Raw genomic sequence first — 18,588 nt, 5'->3', positions numbered from 1 at the left:
TAGGTCCCAAATTATCTTATGAACGTGGGGGGAGTGAAAGAGCAGAACAACGCTTTGTGCTCTGGTCAGGCAGAGTTACAGGAGGGGTTTTACCTGAACTTGAGAGCAGAGCAAGTGCAGATTTGTCTCCATTTATTTTTGGGGGACATTTTCCAGGTGCAGATGTATTACCTGCTTTGCTTTTTGTCGGGTGCATGTGGGCTGGTGGCCTGTGCACCTTCTGAACCAGTCTCCTCCCTCACGAGGAGGAGGGGTCCTGCTCTCCTTAGTCTGTTTAAACGTGGCTAGAGCAGTGTGAAGGGCTCTGTGTCCGGAGGCAGGGAATGCTGCTGCTCCGTAGAATTTCCCCAGTGAGCCAGGGAAAGAAAGGAGGGTGTTGTAGACCTTAGGCGGGGCTGGCCCGCAGCTTGCTGGCCCTTGTAGTACTTGTCCTCTGCTGTCTTTTTGCCATTGCTTTAGTCTTGCATCCTGCCTGGAACTTGTTGCTTTCTGAAGGTTGATTAGTATCACCTCTGTCTTGACATGAATATTTTCATCATCATTTAGTTTGTGTTTGTAGCCTTTTGCACAGGCAGAATGCAGCTGAGTTGTTGTAATCCTTTAAAATAAGTGACTGGATCTTAAGTAGATAAAGGATTTTATGGGGCAGCTGAGAATTTCCCCAGTAATTCTCGGCGTGCTGGTAGAGCTGAGCCAGTCTTTGGCTTCACAGCAAACTGTGTTACTGTGCAGGTAGAATCTAGGGGCAGTGAGACAGTTCCTGCTTCTCATAGGGATTAGCAGTTGCTTTTTAACTAAAATGATAGCAAGGCTGCGTGGAGCACGGGCGTTGTATTAAATTAATGCAGCTTGAGCTGCCAGCAGTGGGCAGACAAAGGAGGCTGCTGCCATAGAAACGCTCCCAGGCTGTGTTTCACCTGCTGGTGACTGGTGGCAGAACAGCCTCACCCTGGCCTAGGTGGGTTCTGGTGCTGCTTCAGAAGGGGCTTTTGTTTCCTGTAAACAGGAAGAGGAGATTTGTTAGCCCAAGTGAAGAGTTTCATGTAGAGCAGGGTTACTGCTAGCACACTGTGGTTTCTGTTAATCCCATCATAAAAATACCAGCTGCAAAAGAGTTGGCTGAACAGAAATGTCAGCAGAAACTAATGTCTCTGAGAGGGATGTGAACTTCAGGTCTGAAGAACTGGCTCTAGAAGGAAGTGCTGCTCAGCAGAAACTCCCCATGCTGGCCAGAGAATAAAAAAAAGTAGTGAAGTCGAGGTGTGGTTAGGCACTGGCAAGCAGCCGAACATCCACTCAACCATTTGGGTTTGTGTAGTTTTGAACTTAATATATTACCTCACAATCGATGGCTTCTAAACTGGCTTTGCCAATGTAACTCTGAATATCCAGTGGGCAAGTGGGTGGTGAGAGTCTTCTAGACCTTTTAAAACAACCAGGCTTGCGGTGGTTCCTCTGGCTCTGCTGAATTGGGGTACTTGCTGTGAAGCATTTGAATTTATACGCAGTTTTAAAGCTTCCTTGTAGCTCCAAAGGTGTACACAAAGAAAAGACATTAGAGTCTGGGAAGAGAATAGGGCAGTCACTGCACAGGTATGGACAGACAACGGCTACAGGCTCCTGCCAAAGTTCCCCACACGAGGGCACATCAGCAGGGTGCTTGTTTCTGGTTTGTCCCAAGTTGGGTCCTTCCAGAAAGCTGCTGTCAGCATAGGCGTCGTGTGGTGATCAGCTCAGCAGTGACAGGAGGAAGAGCAAGCGCTGCTGAGGAGCTGTGGCCGATGCAGCTCCCTCCCACTGGGAAGCATGCGAGCACTGTCTGCACCCGAGTCACCCGTGTAGCTCCATGGGGTGGGAGGGGTACGCTTTAAAGCCGTTCTTCTACGGGGATCTGTGTGGGGTAACTGCACAGTACTGTGTGGACCATCAGCAAACTCCCCTGTGCAGAGAAAAGACCTTGGAATAATTGCAGTTTCCCAACGGCTGCAGTCCTCCCTCCTCGTTTGCATGTACTTCCAGCTGGGAAGCTTACAAATTGACTGCTGCTGCTTTTGATGTCGAACAATTGTCCCCCTCTGCCTCCTGGCTCTGGGCGCAGCGGGCAGCTAGACTGTCTCCAAGATAAGAAGGGAGTGGATTTGGAATTGCTCTTTCATTAAAGAAACATCGACATGTGGAGAGCAGCAGTGAGTGTTCCTTGTCAAAGTGCCCTGCAAGAAATTCTCAAATATGCCAGAAAATGTTTATTTTAAACAAGCCATTAGGAAAGTAAGATTCAGGGAATTTAAATTCTTTCCATAATAGTATAAATGTTTGTTTTTCCAGTTTATAGCTTCCTGGTGTTGCCTCCACGAAAGCCAAGGTTGTGGCTTGTTCTGGTGTTTCCGTGATGGATTACAAGGGCTGCCCGAGCGTGCTCACACAGACGCATTGATTCATACTGGGAGCACTGGGGTTTTCTATGATCAGAAATGTCAGGGTTCTGATTTAAGAACAGTATCTCAAATGTTGAGGCCCCTCAGGGTCTGCAAGGGATCTCCTGAGGCCAGTGCTCACCTATCTGCCTCGGTAGGGCTCTTGCTGGCTGGGGGGTGGTTCTCGTCGATAGCTGCTGGAAAAGCTGTACCTGTGGTGTTTGCAGCAGCATTTCACAGTACATTGGTGGGGTTTTAGCCTTGGAACGATGCATTCATTTGAGTCATCAAAAGGATGGGATGACAGTCCAACAGCCTCCCAGACGAGCTTCCCTCTCCTTGTACTCAGGAATCCAAGCACTAATTAGAACTGTTAAAAGGCCTCTTGCTAATGACCTCCCCATGTCAGAAGGAGGAGGAAACCTTGCTGGCTTCCCAGAGCCTTTGTGGGACCTGGGCAGCGCTTGCAGGTGACCAGCAGCAGCTTGTAACTGCAGTTTGGGAACCTGTCCTAATTTCTCCTGTTCAGGACATCAAAGTCCTTGAGCCTGTCTTTGAAGAGCTGGCAGTGAGTAGTCAGACAAGACATGCAAGGTTGGAGGGGGAAAGAAAAACCTAAACTGCCTGTAACTTGTGTTCTGGGGCTCTCCGTGACGTCCTTCCACAGCCCGTGAGCTGGGCAGGCAGCAGAGCCTGGGCTGTGGCGCAGATGCGGTTTCTGCAGGTGCCCCCTAATGTGGGGCACAGCGGGAGGGGACTATTGGGTGGCCAGAATGGAGCAGGTCATCGAGATGGTGGGAGGTGGCCAGGCAGGGATGAGCTCTGGTCTTTTTTCTGTGGATGAAAGCCTTTTAGCTGGCTCCTGTGTGTAAGAGCAGTGTAGAAAGTGACGAGAGTGCTTTTTGTGTGGGATTTATTTCTGTGTTTGCTCACAGTTTACAGTGGGATTTGAGGTCTTCTGTATAACTTAGTGAAATGAAGCCATGCTGGTGTTAAGCTGTGTTATCTAAGTGTAGATTGTGCTAATAGTCTTCTGTGGTTTTCGTATGTCCTACTGGGGTCGGACTAGTCTTGGTCACTTGAGGGTCTCTGGGTGACTTCAGGAACTGCTGTAAGGACTCGAACCACAGACATCAGTACAGTGACCAGTCCAGCTTCATTTGGAGGGATGGAGAAGTGCCAGGCTCCTGCAGTTCAGTAACTTTGTGCTGCAAGATTTAATACCTGCAGCTGCCAAAAAGCCTGGAATAAATGCGTTTCTGAAATTCCACCAGACCAGTTTGTTCAAGGAGGCCAATCCTGGTCAGGCCAGTTGGGTTTAGAATTTTTGTCAAATGTTTTCTTCCTTCATGGAGTTGAAAGGCACAGAGCTGCAGTGAGAAAAATCAAAGATGAAGGTGTTGGGGTGTGCTGGGCTGCCACAGCTTTTTGTTATGGAAGTAGCAGGTTTGGCTTTAATGTAGAAGAGCAAAAGGCAGCAAAGGCTGGGATTACAGAGGCTGGGATTACAGAGGCTGCTCAGGTTTTGGCCTCAGAATGCTTGACATTGGGGACTTTGTGGTGCTGTTGTCCCTGTGGCTGCTGCTCTAGGATTGGGGCTCGAAGACGACAAACCAGTCATCAGACCATTTGTCCTGGAACTGGAATTGTTCCATGTGCACATCTTTCTGCTGTAAAATTTGAAAAGCGGCATTTTGCTGGTAGCTTCACTTTCCTGATCTGCCCTTTTTTGGTGGGGGTGGAGGGCGGGATTGGAGGAGGAAGTCTGTTTCTTTCGGGTCTCAGTTTCCAAGAGTTGCAGCTTCTGCTTGTAACTGGGAAGTGCACACCTTTGGTTCCAAATTGTCAGGGTGCACACGAATGGTTTTGGCCAGCTTCAGATATCTGGTCTTTTTGCTGAAGTCTTCCTTGCTCCCAGTAACCTGCAGTAAACCTACCTCAGTCCCCTTGAGCAGTGCCGGAGGCTGTTCCTGATCAATTGCAGAATGTTTTAGCTTAACCAGAAAGAAGGGAAGTCTTGTCTGATGTGAGGAGTTGGGGCTCTGTTTTGTTAGATACAGCAGGAGAACCTGAGTATTGATGCACAGAGCTGCTTCAGACAACTCAGCCATGCTCAGGTCCCGCAGTGCCACGCAGGGACAGACCCCAGATGATGATGCTCAGTTACTAAATTGGATCTTGCTTGTACTTAATCGATGGAGGTGAGGTTCGCTGCCCACTGCCAGTGTGTTTTCACTTACACTCGGGTTCATCCTCTGTACAGCTTAATCTCAGTTGTTCTGCTCTAGGGGCTCCTGAAAAGAATTCAGCGGAAATGCTCTTGGTTTACCTTTTGTCTTTTCTTTTCCAGCGGGGACCTGACGAGCTTTTCACTACTTGTGTTAGTAACGGACCCTTTATCATGAACAACAACTCTTCTTCTGCAGGTAATGTTGCCTTTACCCAGCCGCAGTTTGTGAGTGCTGCAAATACTGCGAGGAGATCTGGGTTTCCCACTTACCCTTAATTTTAAGATCTCATTTTTAGTGCTTTATTGGACCTTATGAGTGACAGTGCTGAATAAATATCTGCCCTGTACCTTGAAAAGTTTGAGGTGAAGAGGACTGTGGCAGGACAGTTGGTAAAAGGGTTTTACAGAACTAGAACATGCAGATTTTGCTCTCAACTGTTGCATTTTGAGCACAGCTGAATTTCATGTTGGGTTGTTTTGTCTGAGTGCTGTTTGCTGCTCTTTGGGAGTCTCACACCGTCCAGGGGTTAGTCATCCCACACAGGACCATGTCCCTGGGTGCTTGGTCCAGAATTCTGCCCTCAGCACTTGTCAGTGCCTTCAATTCTCTTCCTGTTGTCCTTCAAGTTCCTTCATGTTCTGCTGGTGGCCTCCCTGTGTCAGCTCACGTCTTTGCCACATGTACAGTCTAAAATTTTATCTTGGTTCGTATTTGGTTTAACGTTGCTCGCTTTAAGATGCCCATCAAACGGCATCATTGCCAAGAGCGCAACGATGAAGTGAGCTGAAGCAAGAAGGAATAAAGCAGAGATCAGAATTAGTATCTCGGACCTACACAAAGTGGAAGGGTGGGTGTGTGCTGTTAAACCAGCTGTGAAATGGCCCAGGGGGAGTTGATTCCATTGCAGTGGCATTCAGCTTCATCACTCACATCGTGTCATTTGAAAAAACAGTAAAACTGTGTCTCCTCAGACTCCAGCTAAGCTCGACTGTGGAACTTCTGTCCTAGAGCAGTAGCTGGATGGGGAGCACGGGCTGAATGTCAGAAGGGATGAGTGCGTGCCTGTTCTTTCCAGCCCGTGCTCATAAGCAGAAACTCTTTGCTTTTCACAGCTGGTGGAAATGACAGCAAGAAATTCAAAGGTGATGGTAGAATTGCTGGGGTCCCGTCCCGAGTGATCCACGTCCGTAAGCTCCCCAGTGATGTCACGGAGGCAGAGGTCATTTCTCTGGGCTTACCTTTCGGCAAGGTCACCAACCTCCTCATGTTGAAAGGAAAAAACCAGGTACTGTCTCTGTAATTGACAGCAGGGAATGTGTCAAGAGCTTGATGAGTTTGTCATCTGTAAACCAGGTCCAAACTATTTGAACAACTGCTCTGTATTAGGAGTCAATAACTTGTGTACTATTATTTTACTTTTCCATCATTATCCTATGAGCTGTAGAAAATACTATTTTCAGGCTGTACAAGTAGTTAAGTCCATAATTACAGGTTGTCGCTTATAATGAGCATTATGGCTGGTTTTTAAATTACAGACCAGGTAAATTACTTGGACAGCAGTGCCATGAGTTGGCCTCTTTCACTCAAGCTGGCCTGACAGTTGAGTAACCACCATGTAACTTGGCACGGTTAGGACACCTTCCCAGGTACAGCAAACCAGCTGGGCGCAGCTACAGCGCTCTGGGCTGATGCAGAAGGTGTGCACTAATTTGGTAACTAAAATTGTCTTACAAATTAAGGAATAAAAATCCCAGCTCTAATCACTGCTGAGAATGCTGCGTCTTCAGTGTTAATTATGAAAACGTGCCTCTGGTCCACTGCGTGGTGGTGGTGCAGGGAAGTGCTGAAGGCAGTGACTTGCTGCAGTCCCCGGTGTTTCTGTTTTGAAGTCGAGCAGACCGTAAAGGCTCGCTGCTCTGTGGAGAGCCGTGGGAATTTGCTTAATATGGAAGTGCTCAGCAGCTGGACTATTGCTGTCTTTTTGTGTTCTGTCAGACACTTCTGCTGTTGACAGTTTCCTAATGCTTGTAGCACGGAGATTGTAGGATGAGGCTGAAACGGGATGTTGAAACAAGACAGTGAAGGTCCTTGTTTGTTCTATGCGCAGGCAGTTCTTAAACCATTTTGTGTTCAAAAATGTGCATGTAAATGCAGCTGTGAAAATAAAATGCAGCTACAATTCAGCGGGAAGTTCCCAAAGTTACCAGCTGCAGAGATGGAGTGTTGCTGCTGTCTGGTAGCTGAGCTGCTCTGATCTTGTGGCGGTGCTGGGTTGACTTTGCACAGGCTTTCATCGAGATGAACACGGAGGAGGTGGCCAACACCATGGTGAACTACTACACCACAGTCACTCCGATCCTTCGCAGCCAGCCCATCTACATCCAGTTCTCCAACCACAAGGAGCTCAAGACGGACAACTCCCCAAATCAAGTGGTTGGTTCTTGCTCCTTGCGTTGTACTGGTGGGAGGGACAGACAGTTCTCTGCTGCCGGTGTAGGTCTGGGGATTTGGGTTGTGTTTTAATTGTCAAAGCGCTAAACAGAGCACGCTGGCTCCTGGAGTAGGGTCTGCTACAAGAGCTCTGATCTAGAGTCTGTGCAGGCTGTGAAATGGCTGCTGAAACTGCCCCAGTGCCCGGGGAGGGAAATGCCACTGGGCAGGGGCTGACGAGCAGTGGTGCTTCAGCACTCTTCAGTTAGAATCTGGGTACCGATCAAAAGACTTGATTAACGTCTGGTGCTTTGGGACATTTGGTCTTAATACTTGAAAGATTTACATAAAATGAAGCTGTGATGGGGCAAAGCTTGTGCCTGCAGTGGAGTCCACTCTGCTGCTGGTAAGGGCTGGCTTTGAGACTGCAGCACCAATGTGGCAGCACTTAAGGCTTGTCTGGGCAGTGTAGAGTTTCTGTGTGAGATACATTCTGCACAGGGTAAAAAGGTCCCTTTTTCAGCTCAGCTGCTCCTGGCAGTCTTTCAGGACAGGAACACTGGAAAGAAGTTCAAGTTACTTGTGCCTCTTTATCGGGGTGGCTGCCCAGCACATCCAGTTTGCCTCCTCTCACTTTTCAGGCTGACTTTCATCAGGGTCAGAGCATCTGGTGCTGCCCAGAGGCAGTGCTGCTGGTGGTGTGTCTGACAAAGGCAGTGTCTGACGTGCAGCAGCGAGCACTTCACAGTGCTCTGTGCCCAAGGGGACCTGCAGGACAGCGCCGGGTCACTGGTCACTCCTGGATCCCCTGTCCATTGACCTGTCCATCTCGCCAGCCTCTGTAGTGTTCTGGAGATGGTGTCTTGCCCCAGTTTCCCTGTTTTCTAAACAGTGGAATGATTTTGCTGCATCAGTAGATGCTGAGTAAGGTTCTGGCAGTAGCATAAGTAGTTCATCTTCTGTTTAGTTTGTATTTTCGCATTGCTGCTACTGATGGGGCTGGTCTGTGTGGTCCATGTTCAGAAGGTGCTAAAGTCATTGCGTCCCCGGCCTTGCGAACAGCCACCTGCTTTCTCCTCTGCAAACTGCTGAGTTCTGCTGGGACTCTGTGGATAGGAGGTCCAGGAAAAGCTGACAGTGTGTTTTTGCAAGTAGAAGCCTTGGTCTAACAGGATGTTTGGTCCTGCAGCGTGCAATGGCAGCTCTGCAAGCAGTGAACTCTGTTCAGTCTGGAAGCCTACAGCTGTCAGCCCCAGTGGCAGCTGTGGATGCAGGAATGGCAGTGGCTGGCCAAAGCCCTGTTCTGAGGATCATTGTGGAGAATCTCTTCTACCCTGTCACTCTGGATGTTCTGCACCAGGTAAAACGTGTCACTTGAAGATGATCCTGGAGGAGGGGGCAGCAACATGTTTGTATGTGCAGTGTCTGTTTTAACAGCATTTGTTCTTGTCTGAATAATCCAAGTTCTGAATGTAGCTGTTAAATGTCTACTTTCTGGAGACTCGGATGCTTACACAGGATTCTTCTGGCTTTGGTCCCAGTGTGGCCAGGCCTTAATTTCCAGAGATTTGATTGCTGGTCCACTTTCATTGAATTACAATCCGATTCAGCCCAGGGGACAAATATTTACCTTTTCAAGACAGCTTTTCCAATTCTCTTTGGGGTTTAGCAGAAGCACCTGCTGCATGTCCTGGTAGGGGGGCAAACAGCTGCAGTGTCCTGGGGTCACTTGGGCAGCAGCTTGTTTGGAAAGGTCTGGCTGTGGTTGCTGAACTTACTCTTGATGTTGAAAACGCATCTAAGAACCTGGAATGCTTGGAGAAGTTCCGGTGTGTGTGAGTCTTCCTGTGTAGGAATTCCTGGTCAGACAGAAACTTTAGCGGGGTGCAATTCAGTCAGCCTGGTGTTTGTCTGGTCTGGTGCCATGATGCAGGTTAAACAATGCCTACGGTGTGGTTTAAAACCTGCACTATTGAAGTTGGAAAGGTAACGAGGTGAAAGGATAACTTCCGTGGTTTCTGCTTCTAGTAGTAGAGATCAATATGACATCAGCTTACTGGAAATGAGATCAGATGTGCAAATATTATCTTGCAGATTTTTTCCAAGTTTGGTACAGTCTTGAAAATAATCACGTTCACGAAGAACAACCAGTTTCAGGCCCTGTTGCAGCATGCTGACCCAGTGAGCGCTCAGCATGCCAAGCTGGTGAGTAGTGCTTGCAGTGCTAGCACCTGGGCTGTGTTTCCCTCCAGGGCTGCTTCGGTCAGTCCAGGATCAATGCTGGAAAGCAGCATTCTGGGGTGCTGGGTGCCCTTGTCAGGGTGATCACTCTAACAGGGGAGCACATGTGGGTGGGAGGGAGCAGCACGGCTGGCTGGGCTGAACGCTGAGCGGGTGACATAAAGCTCTGCGCAAAGCGGGATTCCTCTGTGAATGCAGCGGGAGTGCTGGGACCACATCACGCCTTCTCTCCTCTGCGAGCTGTTGCTGTGATCTTACCGTGAATGCACCTTGGGTGAGGATGCTTTGTTTCCTTGCAGTCTCTAGACGGACAGAACATCTACAACGGCTGCTGCACGCTGCGCATAGACTTCTCAAAGCTGACAAGTCTCAATGTAAAATACAATAACGATAAGAGCAGGGATTACACCCGACCTGACCTGCCCTCTGGGGATAACCAGCCCCCTCTCGACCAGACCATGGCAGCTGCTTTTGGTGAGAATTCAGGAAGCACGAGCAGGACAAATGTCAGCTGGGGAGGGGGGAGGGGGGGGTCATAATCCCGAGGTATGTCCATACAAAGCTTTGAAATACAGCCTGACTAAAGAGGAGAACTGGGGAGCTGCTGAGGCAGACCAGCGGGAAGCCCTGCTAGGGACACTGGGATGTGGGTGCTCACTGCTGCCCTGGCAGCTCCCCTTTGGGTGGGGACTGCTGGAGGCTGCTTGTGCTTCGAGTGCCATCTGCTGTTCTGCCTGTGGTGGACTCGCTGTACTTTGGGGTGGTGTATCCTGTACCATGAAAGCGATCTGGTGGTGAAATGGTGACGGAAGCTACTGGTGCACAGTGTCCCAAGAGCAGAGGAATCATGTCTGTGGCTTCCTGAGGTTCAGTGTCAGGGTAGAGGCACTTCTGGATTACTGTTAGCTGAAAGCTAAATCCTGGAACACTTAAGTGCTTATGTCGAAAGACAGATGGAGATGTTCCAGCTAAGTCTAGAGTTTTCTTGCTGTTGGGTGTCTTTGTGTAATGTGCGTATCTTTCCCAGGTGCCCCAGGAATAATCTCTCCTTCTCCATATGCAGGAGCTGGCTTTCCTCCTACCTTTGCAATTCCTCAGGCTGCAGGTACTGTATTTCGTAAGTTGAATTTTTATATAGGTTTTCTGTCGTTGAAGCATCTTGATGTTTTGAAGCTAAGTAGCAATACTTCTTTTGGGGTTAGTCATGTCAGTTCCAAATGCTGACACCTGGGCACCAAAGGGGATGAAGTTTCAGTGCGGAACCTCAGTCAGGAGTGTGTGTGCTGCTGTAGCACCTCTGGCTGGGCAGTACGCAGTGAGGAGAGGAAATGAGTAGCAGAATGGGAGGGACAGTAAAAAAACTAAGGGAGATGGGGAGGAAATAAAATTTCTTGTATTTTGAATTTCCTCGTGTGACTGCAGAGGTTGGGAATTCACTTGGACAGCTGTAAATGGGGTCAGAAGCAAGGAAACTGTCCATTTCTTCTAAACATTTGGAGTAAATGTGGGTTTTAACCATGAACCTGGTGGCACCTACTGTCACAGCTGTGCTGCGGAGTTCACAGCTCATTCTGCAGGTGACAGTGCAGTGGCCTACAGAAGTAGCCATGGGTCTGTGAGGAGAGGCCGAGGCTTTGGTGCTGCAGTGCTAGACGAAAGAACTTCTTCATTGTCAGAGCAGCCCCAGCAGTGTTGACTTTCTTGTGCCTTGATGGAATTTCCTTGCTTCTGACAAACAAGCGCAGGTTGAGCTGTTGAACGTTGGTGTTTGTACTGAATCCTGTCCTGCTGGGTAACAGGCAGTGCTGCTGGGAGGGGCAGCACGCGTAACTGGGCACCAGCAACGGCTGCTGAGCTCTAAGGCTCTTCCCTCGGGAGCGCTGAGACTGGGGGGTGCCAGCTGGTAGTGGGCAGCCCAGAAATGGCTAGTGAGAAAACCTGATCAGCTCTCTGCTCAGGAGGAGAGCAGCCAATGGCCGCGTGCGGTGTCTGCTTGTCCTGTGCATGGTTAAAGACGCAGCGTTCCCGGCATGCACCGGTCGGAAAGACCCTCCCGAATGCACCGTTTGCGACACCTTTCCTGCACCGGCAGAGCCGAGGCTTTGTGCTGATTCTGCTGCTTGTGAAACAGGCACAACGCTGTAGTCAGCGAGGTGGTGCTGGGGGGCCCCTCTGAGCACCAGGCACTGCAAGAGCAAACGCTGTTAGAAATTACAACATTTCCTGCAGCACCAGAACCGGAGGCTCCGGCTGCTCTGAGGATATGTGGTCGCTGTGGTTGAACGATCACTTGCATGTTGCGGAGGGTGTGCTGCTGCTCTCCCTTCTGGTGCAGCAAATACGCTAGAGTACGTGCTGTGGATTTCTTTACTGGTTAATATTCTTTAATTTCCAGGCCTGACAGTTCCCAATGTTCATGGGGCACTAGCTCCTTTGGCTATCCCAGCAGCTGCAGCGGCTGCAGCAGGACGGATTGCCATTCCCGGCCTCACTGGGGCAGGGAACTGTGTTCTGCTGGTTAGCAATCTGAACCCGGAGGTTAGTGGAGTCCTGACTTTACCTTTTTCTCCTTCCTGTTACCTCTGCTCTCACTTTCTGAACACAGATTGTGCTGAAACTCATTGAAAGTGAAATCCTACTGTATCCTAAAGGAAACGGCAGAACTAGAAAAGCAGCTGCCCTGCTCGGCCAGCTCCAAACCTCAAAGCAGACCAGTACTCTAGTTGCTGAAGGGAAATGGGGGAGTCCATCTCAGATGAGACTCTTGCTCTTCTTTGGTTCAAAGCCAAGGGTGCTGCCTGCCTGCTCTTGCCCCATAAAGACAATGTCTGTCCCCTCCTCCCTCTTTATTTGGAGTCTCCCTGCCATTCCCATGGAATAGTGTCGTTTGGGTCACAGAACAGTCATGTCCATCCGTCCTGTTCCGTAGCATGTCCTAGTTTTTAATACATTAATTCAGAACCACAGAGAGAGTTCGTTGAGCTTTGCTCTGTCTGTGGAGTGTCCGGACCCCTGCCAGCTTCACCCTGTCCCTGTGCAGTGTTTCCTCTGCCATGTGCTTGCACATTTTCCCTTTCCAAGATTCCTCAAAGTTTTTCCTTAGCTAAACCCCTTAACAACTCACAGTTTACATTTTCAATTCCACTTAACTTAGTGAGTTGAAATATTTGGGTTTCTTTAAAAATCAAGTAATATTTGAACAAGTCTTCTTTAATAGAAGACAGCAACACAAGAGAATTTGATATGGGGATCTTGGAGTTTCCTTCAGTCAGCTTTTGGCTCTCTGTCGGATTGAAAGTGTAGAATCTTCCGGTGTGTGCAGTAGTGTGATGAGTCTCTGCTGAGAAACACCTTAACTGGCGGGACTGTGCACACAAGTTAATACTCTGCAAAGCTCTAAAACTTAGTGATGTCAGAGTAACCACAAAACCTCTTTTGCATCAAAAGGGAAGCCTGGATGTGATGAACGATCCAAATGTTTAACTCTGGATGAGCTGAACCAATTGGCTCGGTATTTCAGACTACCCTTTGTAGCTGTCGTTGCCACTTCTCCAGGGCATGAAATAATGGCAGTGGCCCGGCCTTGCTGTGGGTGAGCTGCTCTTCCCACTTGGCAACTCCTGCCATCCCAGGAGCTGTTGTCTCTGCTGTGGTCCTGCGACTTGCTGCTCACACACAGGTCCCCTGCACTAAGTGCTGGCATCGTTACTCCTAACCGATGTCAAGCATGTGCTCCTTGGGGTGACCCTGTGTTGTCTGGATGGCACGACAGGGTGGGACTGTGCTGTGCTGCTGTGACTGGCTCACAGCTCTGAGCAGCATGCACAGCTCTGGTCTCACCAGAAGCAAGCAATTATTTCATGCCTTGTATTTTTTTGAGCTCTTTACTATCCATCCAGCTTATCTTTGGGCGAGAGAGACTTTGATACTTGTACTGAAGCTGTGAACTAACAGACCTGAAACTTTTTCCATTGCCTGTATAATCAGTGTTGTAGAGACTTACTTGTGCCACAACCAGTTGGTGAAGAGACAGTATTTCTCCAGAGTGACTGCTCTGTGATGACGTGTGAGGTTTTTTCTGAACTGGAATTATGGAAACTAAAACTGCTCCGTTTCTCCTTTCCATGGCGAGTGGAAGGAGTGCGATGGCCTCAGCCCGCGCTGGCATGTCCTCCGAATGCAGCCTGGTCTGTGCAGAGCGCAGCTGCCTCTGGGGCAGAGGGGCTTTCCCTGCCTGGCTGGCGCAGCAGTTTGGTGCCACACGGGGAGGTCAGGCCACGGAGGCGGTGGGGAGTGGCCCAGGGGAGGCACCGAGGGCTGTGTGGTGAGGCTCTAGCAGTGGTACAGCTGCTCCTCCGGACAGTTTGCTTTGAAGGCAGCGGTCAGGGGCCGCAGTGACCCTCCCGCAGCGGTACAGCCCTGGGTTGCAGCATGGGTTGTGTCTGAGGCCACTGCAGGTGGCCGCCTGACTTGATCCATGAGGTCACTGCTGCTCAGAGTCTTTAATTGGAGAAAATACTTGCAGGTGAATTTTCGGGGACACGGCTGCAGTGTAACTCGCCGCTGAAGCCCGCAGAAGTCACTCGTGGTGATACTGTCTCTTACGTCTTTGTATATCTTAAGTAAAAATGCCTTTTCTTTATCATTGTGTTCCACTAGGTAAAACCTATTAACTGTTTCTGTAAACGAGTTATTGTATGTAGAATTCTGTAAATCTGACTGATGGAACACTACATATTTCCTTATGTATTTACTGACCTGTGTTTTTTGCTACTTTTTTCTTTTCTCCCCATCCCTGAATTTTTTTTCTTCCCCTGATCCGGAATTTCTTTGCCAACTGACTGCACGGTACTTCTGCTTCCTGTTGTTGCTTGAAACAAAAAAAAAAATAAAAACATTCCCCCTCCAAAAAAAAAAAAACCCTGCTCTTCGGAAACCAACCTGCCCTTCAATATTAACCATCTTGAAAACTTCATCATCCATCAACCAATTTCGCCATTTCCTGCGGGGACTCTGCCCTTCCTCGTTGTGGACGATTTGTGCAACCTCGCTCTCCCCTTCGATTCCTTACCTCTTCCCTGTCCCTCCGCTGCCTTGCTCTGCTGTTCTCTAAAGAGAGTTACACCCCAATGCCTCTTTATTCTTTTCGGTATGTTATTATTCACACTTTTTATTACCTTGTTTTTCATTTATTTGAGATTACTTTTTTGATACTTCAAAAATGTACAGTTTGCAGTTTGCCATTTTTGAATGCGTAATTTCATTTTTACGTTGTTTATTTAGTTTGCTATTTAATTTAGTTTGCCTTTATTTTACGTTGAGTTACGCATGGTTTATTGCTTTGCATGCCTTTTGTAAGGGTTTAAATTGTGATAGCATGCTCAGTTGTCCAGTCTTCTGGCAGTAAGATTTTTTTGCTTTTTGCTGAAACCCAGTGTCTTTTCTTTAATGTATTGTTCCATTATTATTCTGCTACATAAGAGTTTTTCCTTAATTAGAGCAGAATAAGTAACCATGGTTGGAATGAGATCAGTTCTGGTTGTGAATGAACGTTTTTGCTGTTGGATTGAGTAGCTAATGTTAAGTTGAATGAGGCTGCATTTTCCTCCACCTGAGACTGTTCTCCTCTGCTCGCTTTTTGAAGGAGTCTATGGTGATGTGCAGAGGGTGAAGATCTTGTTTAAAAAGAAAGAGAATGCCCTAGTGCAGATGACTGATGGGAACCAGGCCCAGCTGGGTAAGCGAGTGTCAAGTGTTAGCATGGGGAGTCCTAACAGGCCGCGAAAGCTTTAATGCCAGTACTGTCTCCTCTGCCAAACTCGAGTGTGATTGTGCCTCTGTGGCGTGGATTCGGGGCAGCTCTGGAGGGAGGAGGGTCATTTGTGTGAGATGGTCTGGAGGGAAAAGGGGATGAAGGGCAAAGTAAGGCAGAGAAACAGCAGTGCCTGTCCTGCAGCCCCTGGGGACATGGTGTCCCGACAGGGAAGAACTGGGATGAAATCCTGGCCTCAATGTATGTGAGGTACGGTTGTCATGAGTGCTGTCTCCGACTGTTGCAGCCATGAGCCATCTAAATGGCCAGAAGCTCCTGGGCAAGCCAATCCGTATCACATTGTCCAAGCACCAGACAGTGCAGCTGCCCCGCGAGCAGCAGGAGGACCATGGGCTCACCAAGGACTACGGAAACTCTCCTCTACATCGTTTCAAGAAACCAGGCTCCAAAAACTTCCAGAACATCTTTCCTCCTTCTGCCACTCTTCATCTGTCCAATATTCCGTAAGTGTCAGTGTGGAGGGTTCCTGTATGGCCGAGGGCAGAAACATTTCCAGGTTCAGGGAAAGAAAACGTGGTCAGCTTCTGCTGCTCATGGGTGGAAAGCTTTGTCCATCTTCCTGGGGTTGTCGTGGCCTTCCCCTGCCAAGAGCATGGAGAAAAGGCTCTGACGCGAATGGGGTTTAAGAGGTGAATTCAGTGTGTCCATTTAACTGGGAAAACTGTTTGTTTCAGACCTTCAGTAACTGAAGAAGACCTTAAGATGTTGTTTTCGAGCAATGGTGGGATAGTAAAAGGATTCAAATTCTTCCAGTAAGTGTTTCCTCTTGCCTCCTGTCCTTGCCCTGGGCTTTTCAGTGTGGGGAGGACAGAAGTACTTGGTTCTGATCGAATTCCAGCTGGGGCAGAGGGAGGGGTGGGTGGAATCTTCACTGGTGTAGTGTTTGACTCTGGGGTAAAGAGCTCCAGGGCCACCCTGGGTTGAGCTGTGGTGGGTGGGAGATGGAGAACGCGAAGGTGGCCGGTGGGCAGTTGGGAGGGGTGTAGTATTGGACAGACTCCCCTGTCTGAAGGGAAGAATATTGCAGCTGTCCGGGGAGTTGATTTTTTGCTGGTTTTGAGCGGGGGAGGCTCTGCCTGCAGAGGCACTGAATGTCACTTAAACCTCTGTCTTGCCAGGAAGGACCGTAAAATGGCTCTGATCCAGATGGGCTCCGTGGAAGAAGCCATTCAATCACTCATCGACCTCCACAACCATGACCTGGGTGAGAACCACCATCTGCGTGTGTCCTTCTCGAAGTCCACCATTTAAAGCTTCAGAAGGTGTGAGACAAAATGGACTTGACTTAAAACCTCTTGGGTTCAGCCTTGACCTTAAAAGGCTGAACACGAGGGTTTCAACTTCCATCATTCCAGAAAAAAAAAAAGCCACTTTAAAAATGCAGCTGAAGTGACCTTAAAAGACCAGAGATTTTATTTTTTTAAAGAGAAATCAGTTTACCGGTTTTTAAAAGCAAATTAAATCTAATCCATATTGCTGACCTTGCGGTGATGGGTAACAATCTTGACTGTTCGAATAAAAATCACAAGTTAAAGTTTACACTTTGGAGCCTGCTCTGGGAAACTCCCCTCCCTTCCTGCTCCTCCTCCCCTGAAAAGCAGATCCTGACAAGTTTATCAGGTTTCACATGGATGCCTTTTTTATTTCCTTTACCCATCCATGCCTTGGAAGACCTAAAAACCACTGTGTAAACTCACTTGAGCGCCTTGAGTCAGGGCTTTGCGAAGCGCGTGGTGTGTAGGAGCTCCCAGCTCGCCTGGCACGCAGATGGGTCGCGTTGATCCTCCCTTCGCTGCGCATCTGCTGTCCTGTGCCTTAAGCCTTTTCCGTCTTCGGGGAGAACATCTGAACTGCAGGGAGCGGATCAGGGAGTGGAGGGCGATGCGTGAGCTCCGGCTCCCGGGACCTGCGTGCTGTGGGGAAGGACGAGTGAAGCTGGAGGCGTGGATAAGGAAAATGCTGGGCTGTGACTCTCCAGGCCGTCGTTCCCTGCCGTCGGTGCTGCGTCACGGTGTCGCGTCGTGCCGCTTCCCATCTGCTTGTGTCTTCTCGCTGCCCGCAAACCGCTGGGCGGGAGCCGTTTCGTGATCCTTTGTCCGAACACCCAGGCCAGGCGGAGCGCTCTGGGTGGGGAAGCCTTCCCAAGGCCAAATCACATCCTGTTGTCCACGGCGAGTCTCGGGCTCTGCCCCTCACAGAGCACTGACCGAGAGACAAATTGACGCCTGTGGGACACTTGTGAGGACAAACCGCTGTCGAAACCGTGTGTGTGTATATAAACGTAGGACTTGGAGTTACTGGGTACCCCGCGTGTAGAGAGGTGTCCCTGCGCGTCACCTTTGTGCCCCCGATTGAGATTACCGAGGTAGCTCTGCCGTCACTCGTAGAGCGTGTCTTCAGCAGCTGAGCTTTTTGTTTGAGTTCTTGTATTATACTTCCTGATGCCGTTGCTGTCCTCTGTGCCTAGCAATATTCCAGTCGACCAAATATTCTAATCTCTTTATATGCAAAAGAAATAGTTTAAGTACCTTTTATAGAATGGTAAGATGGTATAAACGTAATCTGAATTTACTCCTTTGTGGTATTACCCTTGTATGCTGTACTCGCTTGTTTTATTTCCTTTTGTGATTGAAACCGTAGGGCAGGAGTTTAGTTACCAGGCTGAGGTCATGACTGAGGACGAGAAGTGGGACGAAACCGATAGAGCGTGTTCAGCGAAGCAGGTGGAAAGCGAAGGGTTTGCGGTAATGAGCACCGGTCGCTTGTGAGCTGAAGGACCCAGGCTAAAGTTTTCCCTTTTTTACTGACAAGCCCAGATCCGAAGTTAGAGGAAGGGCATCGATCAAAAGTAGAACGAGCAGATCGTTTTTCCCAGTGATACGACCGTTATTTTTGGTTTTTTCCTGGCTTACGACTCTCTCCCGGGCTGTTCTGCCTTCTCTTCGGTGTGATCCGGTGTTGCCTTACGTTTCCTTCTAACCTGCAACCTGTTCGGATGCAAAATAACAAGAATCTTGTACTTTCTTTCAGGGTTTTTCTGCAAATTGTGGACCAAAGTTTGTTTTTAATTGTCTTAGTGTTGCAAGTTCTGATTTCCTGGCTTTGTGTGGGAGCTCGTGACTTGCCCAGCACTGAGCGTTTGGAGAAGTCTTAACTCCGGTAGCGGGTGTGAGTTTTGCTGGGGAGGTGTGTGCGGTCTGAGGGGGTCGGCTGGGCCAGGGAGCCCCGCTCCACCTCGGCTGCGGCTGGTGGCCGGGTGAAGCCAGCCCCAGCTGAGCTGCCAGAGTTCGGCCGATGCGGGGACGCTGGTTTGTTCCCTCTCAGCCTGTCACCGAGGCCTCCATCTGCCTCTGGGAAGCTCCATCTTCCCTTGCCAGCGTCGCGTGTTCGGGAGGGCGGATCCGCTGTCTCGGGAGCTGCTGTCGCTTGGAGTTCAGTC

The 18,588-nt window shown here is 49.2% G+C and overlaps 1 protein-coding gene across 1 annotated transcript in view; it reads left to right on the top strand.

Annotated features, from left to right (window-relative positions):
• Positions 1 to 16,976, top strand: part of LOC104496432 (polypyrimidine tract-binding protein 1) — a 23,001-nt gene extending 6,025 nt beyond the window's left edge. Inside the window, exons 2-14 of the mRNA XM_010139546.1 lie at positions 4,765 to 4,840; positions 5,758 to 5,930; positions 6,932 to 7,078; positions 8,265 to 8,435; positions 9,170 to 9,280; positions 9,616 to 9,790; positions 10,344 to 10,421; positions 11,712 to 11,854; positions 14,432 to 14,465; positions 14,961 to 15,053; positions 15,376 to 15,592; positions 15,824 to 15,901; positions 16,268 to 16,976. Of these exons, the coding sequence (XP_010137848.1) occupies positions 4,816 to 4,840; positions 5,758 to 5,930; positions 6,932 to 7,078; positions 8,265 to 8,435; positions 9,170 to 9,280; positions 9,616 to 9,790; positions 10,344 to 10,421; positions 11,712 to 11,854; positions 14,432 to 14,465; positions 14,961 to 15,053; positions 15,376 to 15,592; positions 15,824 to 15,901; positions 16,268 to 16,400 (1,578 nt within the window). The 5' untranslated portion in view covers positions 4,765 to 4,815 and the 3' untranslated portion in view covers positions 16,401 to 16,976. The remainder of the gene's footprint in view (positions 1 to 4,764; positions 4,841 to 5,757; positions 5,931 to 6,931; positions 7,079 to 8,264; positions 8,436 to 9,169; positions 9,281 to 9,615; positions 9,791 to 10,343; positions 10,422 to 11,711; positions 11,855 to 14,431; positions 14,466 to 14,960; positions 15,054 to 15,375; positions 15,593 to 15,823; positions 15,902 to 16,267) is intronic.
• The last annotated feature ends 1,612 nt before the right edge of the window (positions 16,977 to 18,588 follow it).

Source organism: Buceros rhinoceros, unplaced genomic scaffold, assembly GCF_000710305.1.
Source record: "Buceros rhinoceros silvestris isolate BGI_N320 unplaced genomic scaffold, ASM71030v1 scaffold41267, whole genome shotgun sequence".
Lineage (NCBI taxonomy): Eukaryota > Metazoa > Chordata > Aves > Bucerotiformes > Bucerotidae > Buceros > Buceros rhinoceros.
Note: the sequence above shows the minus strand (reverse complement) of the source record. Positions and strands in the feature narration are given on the sequence as shown.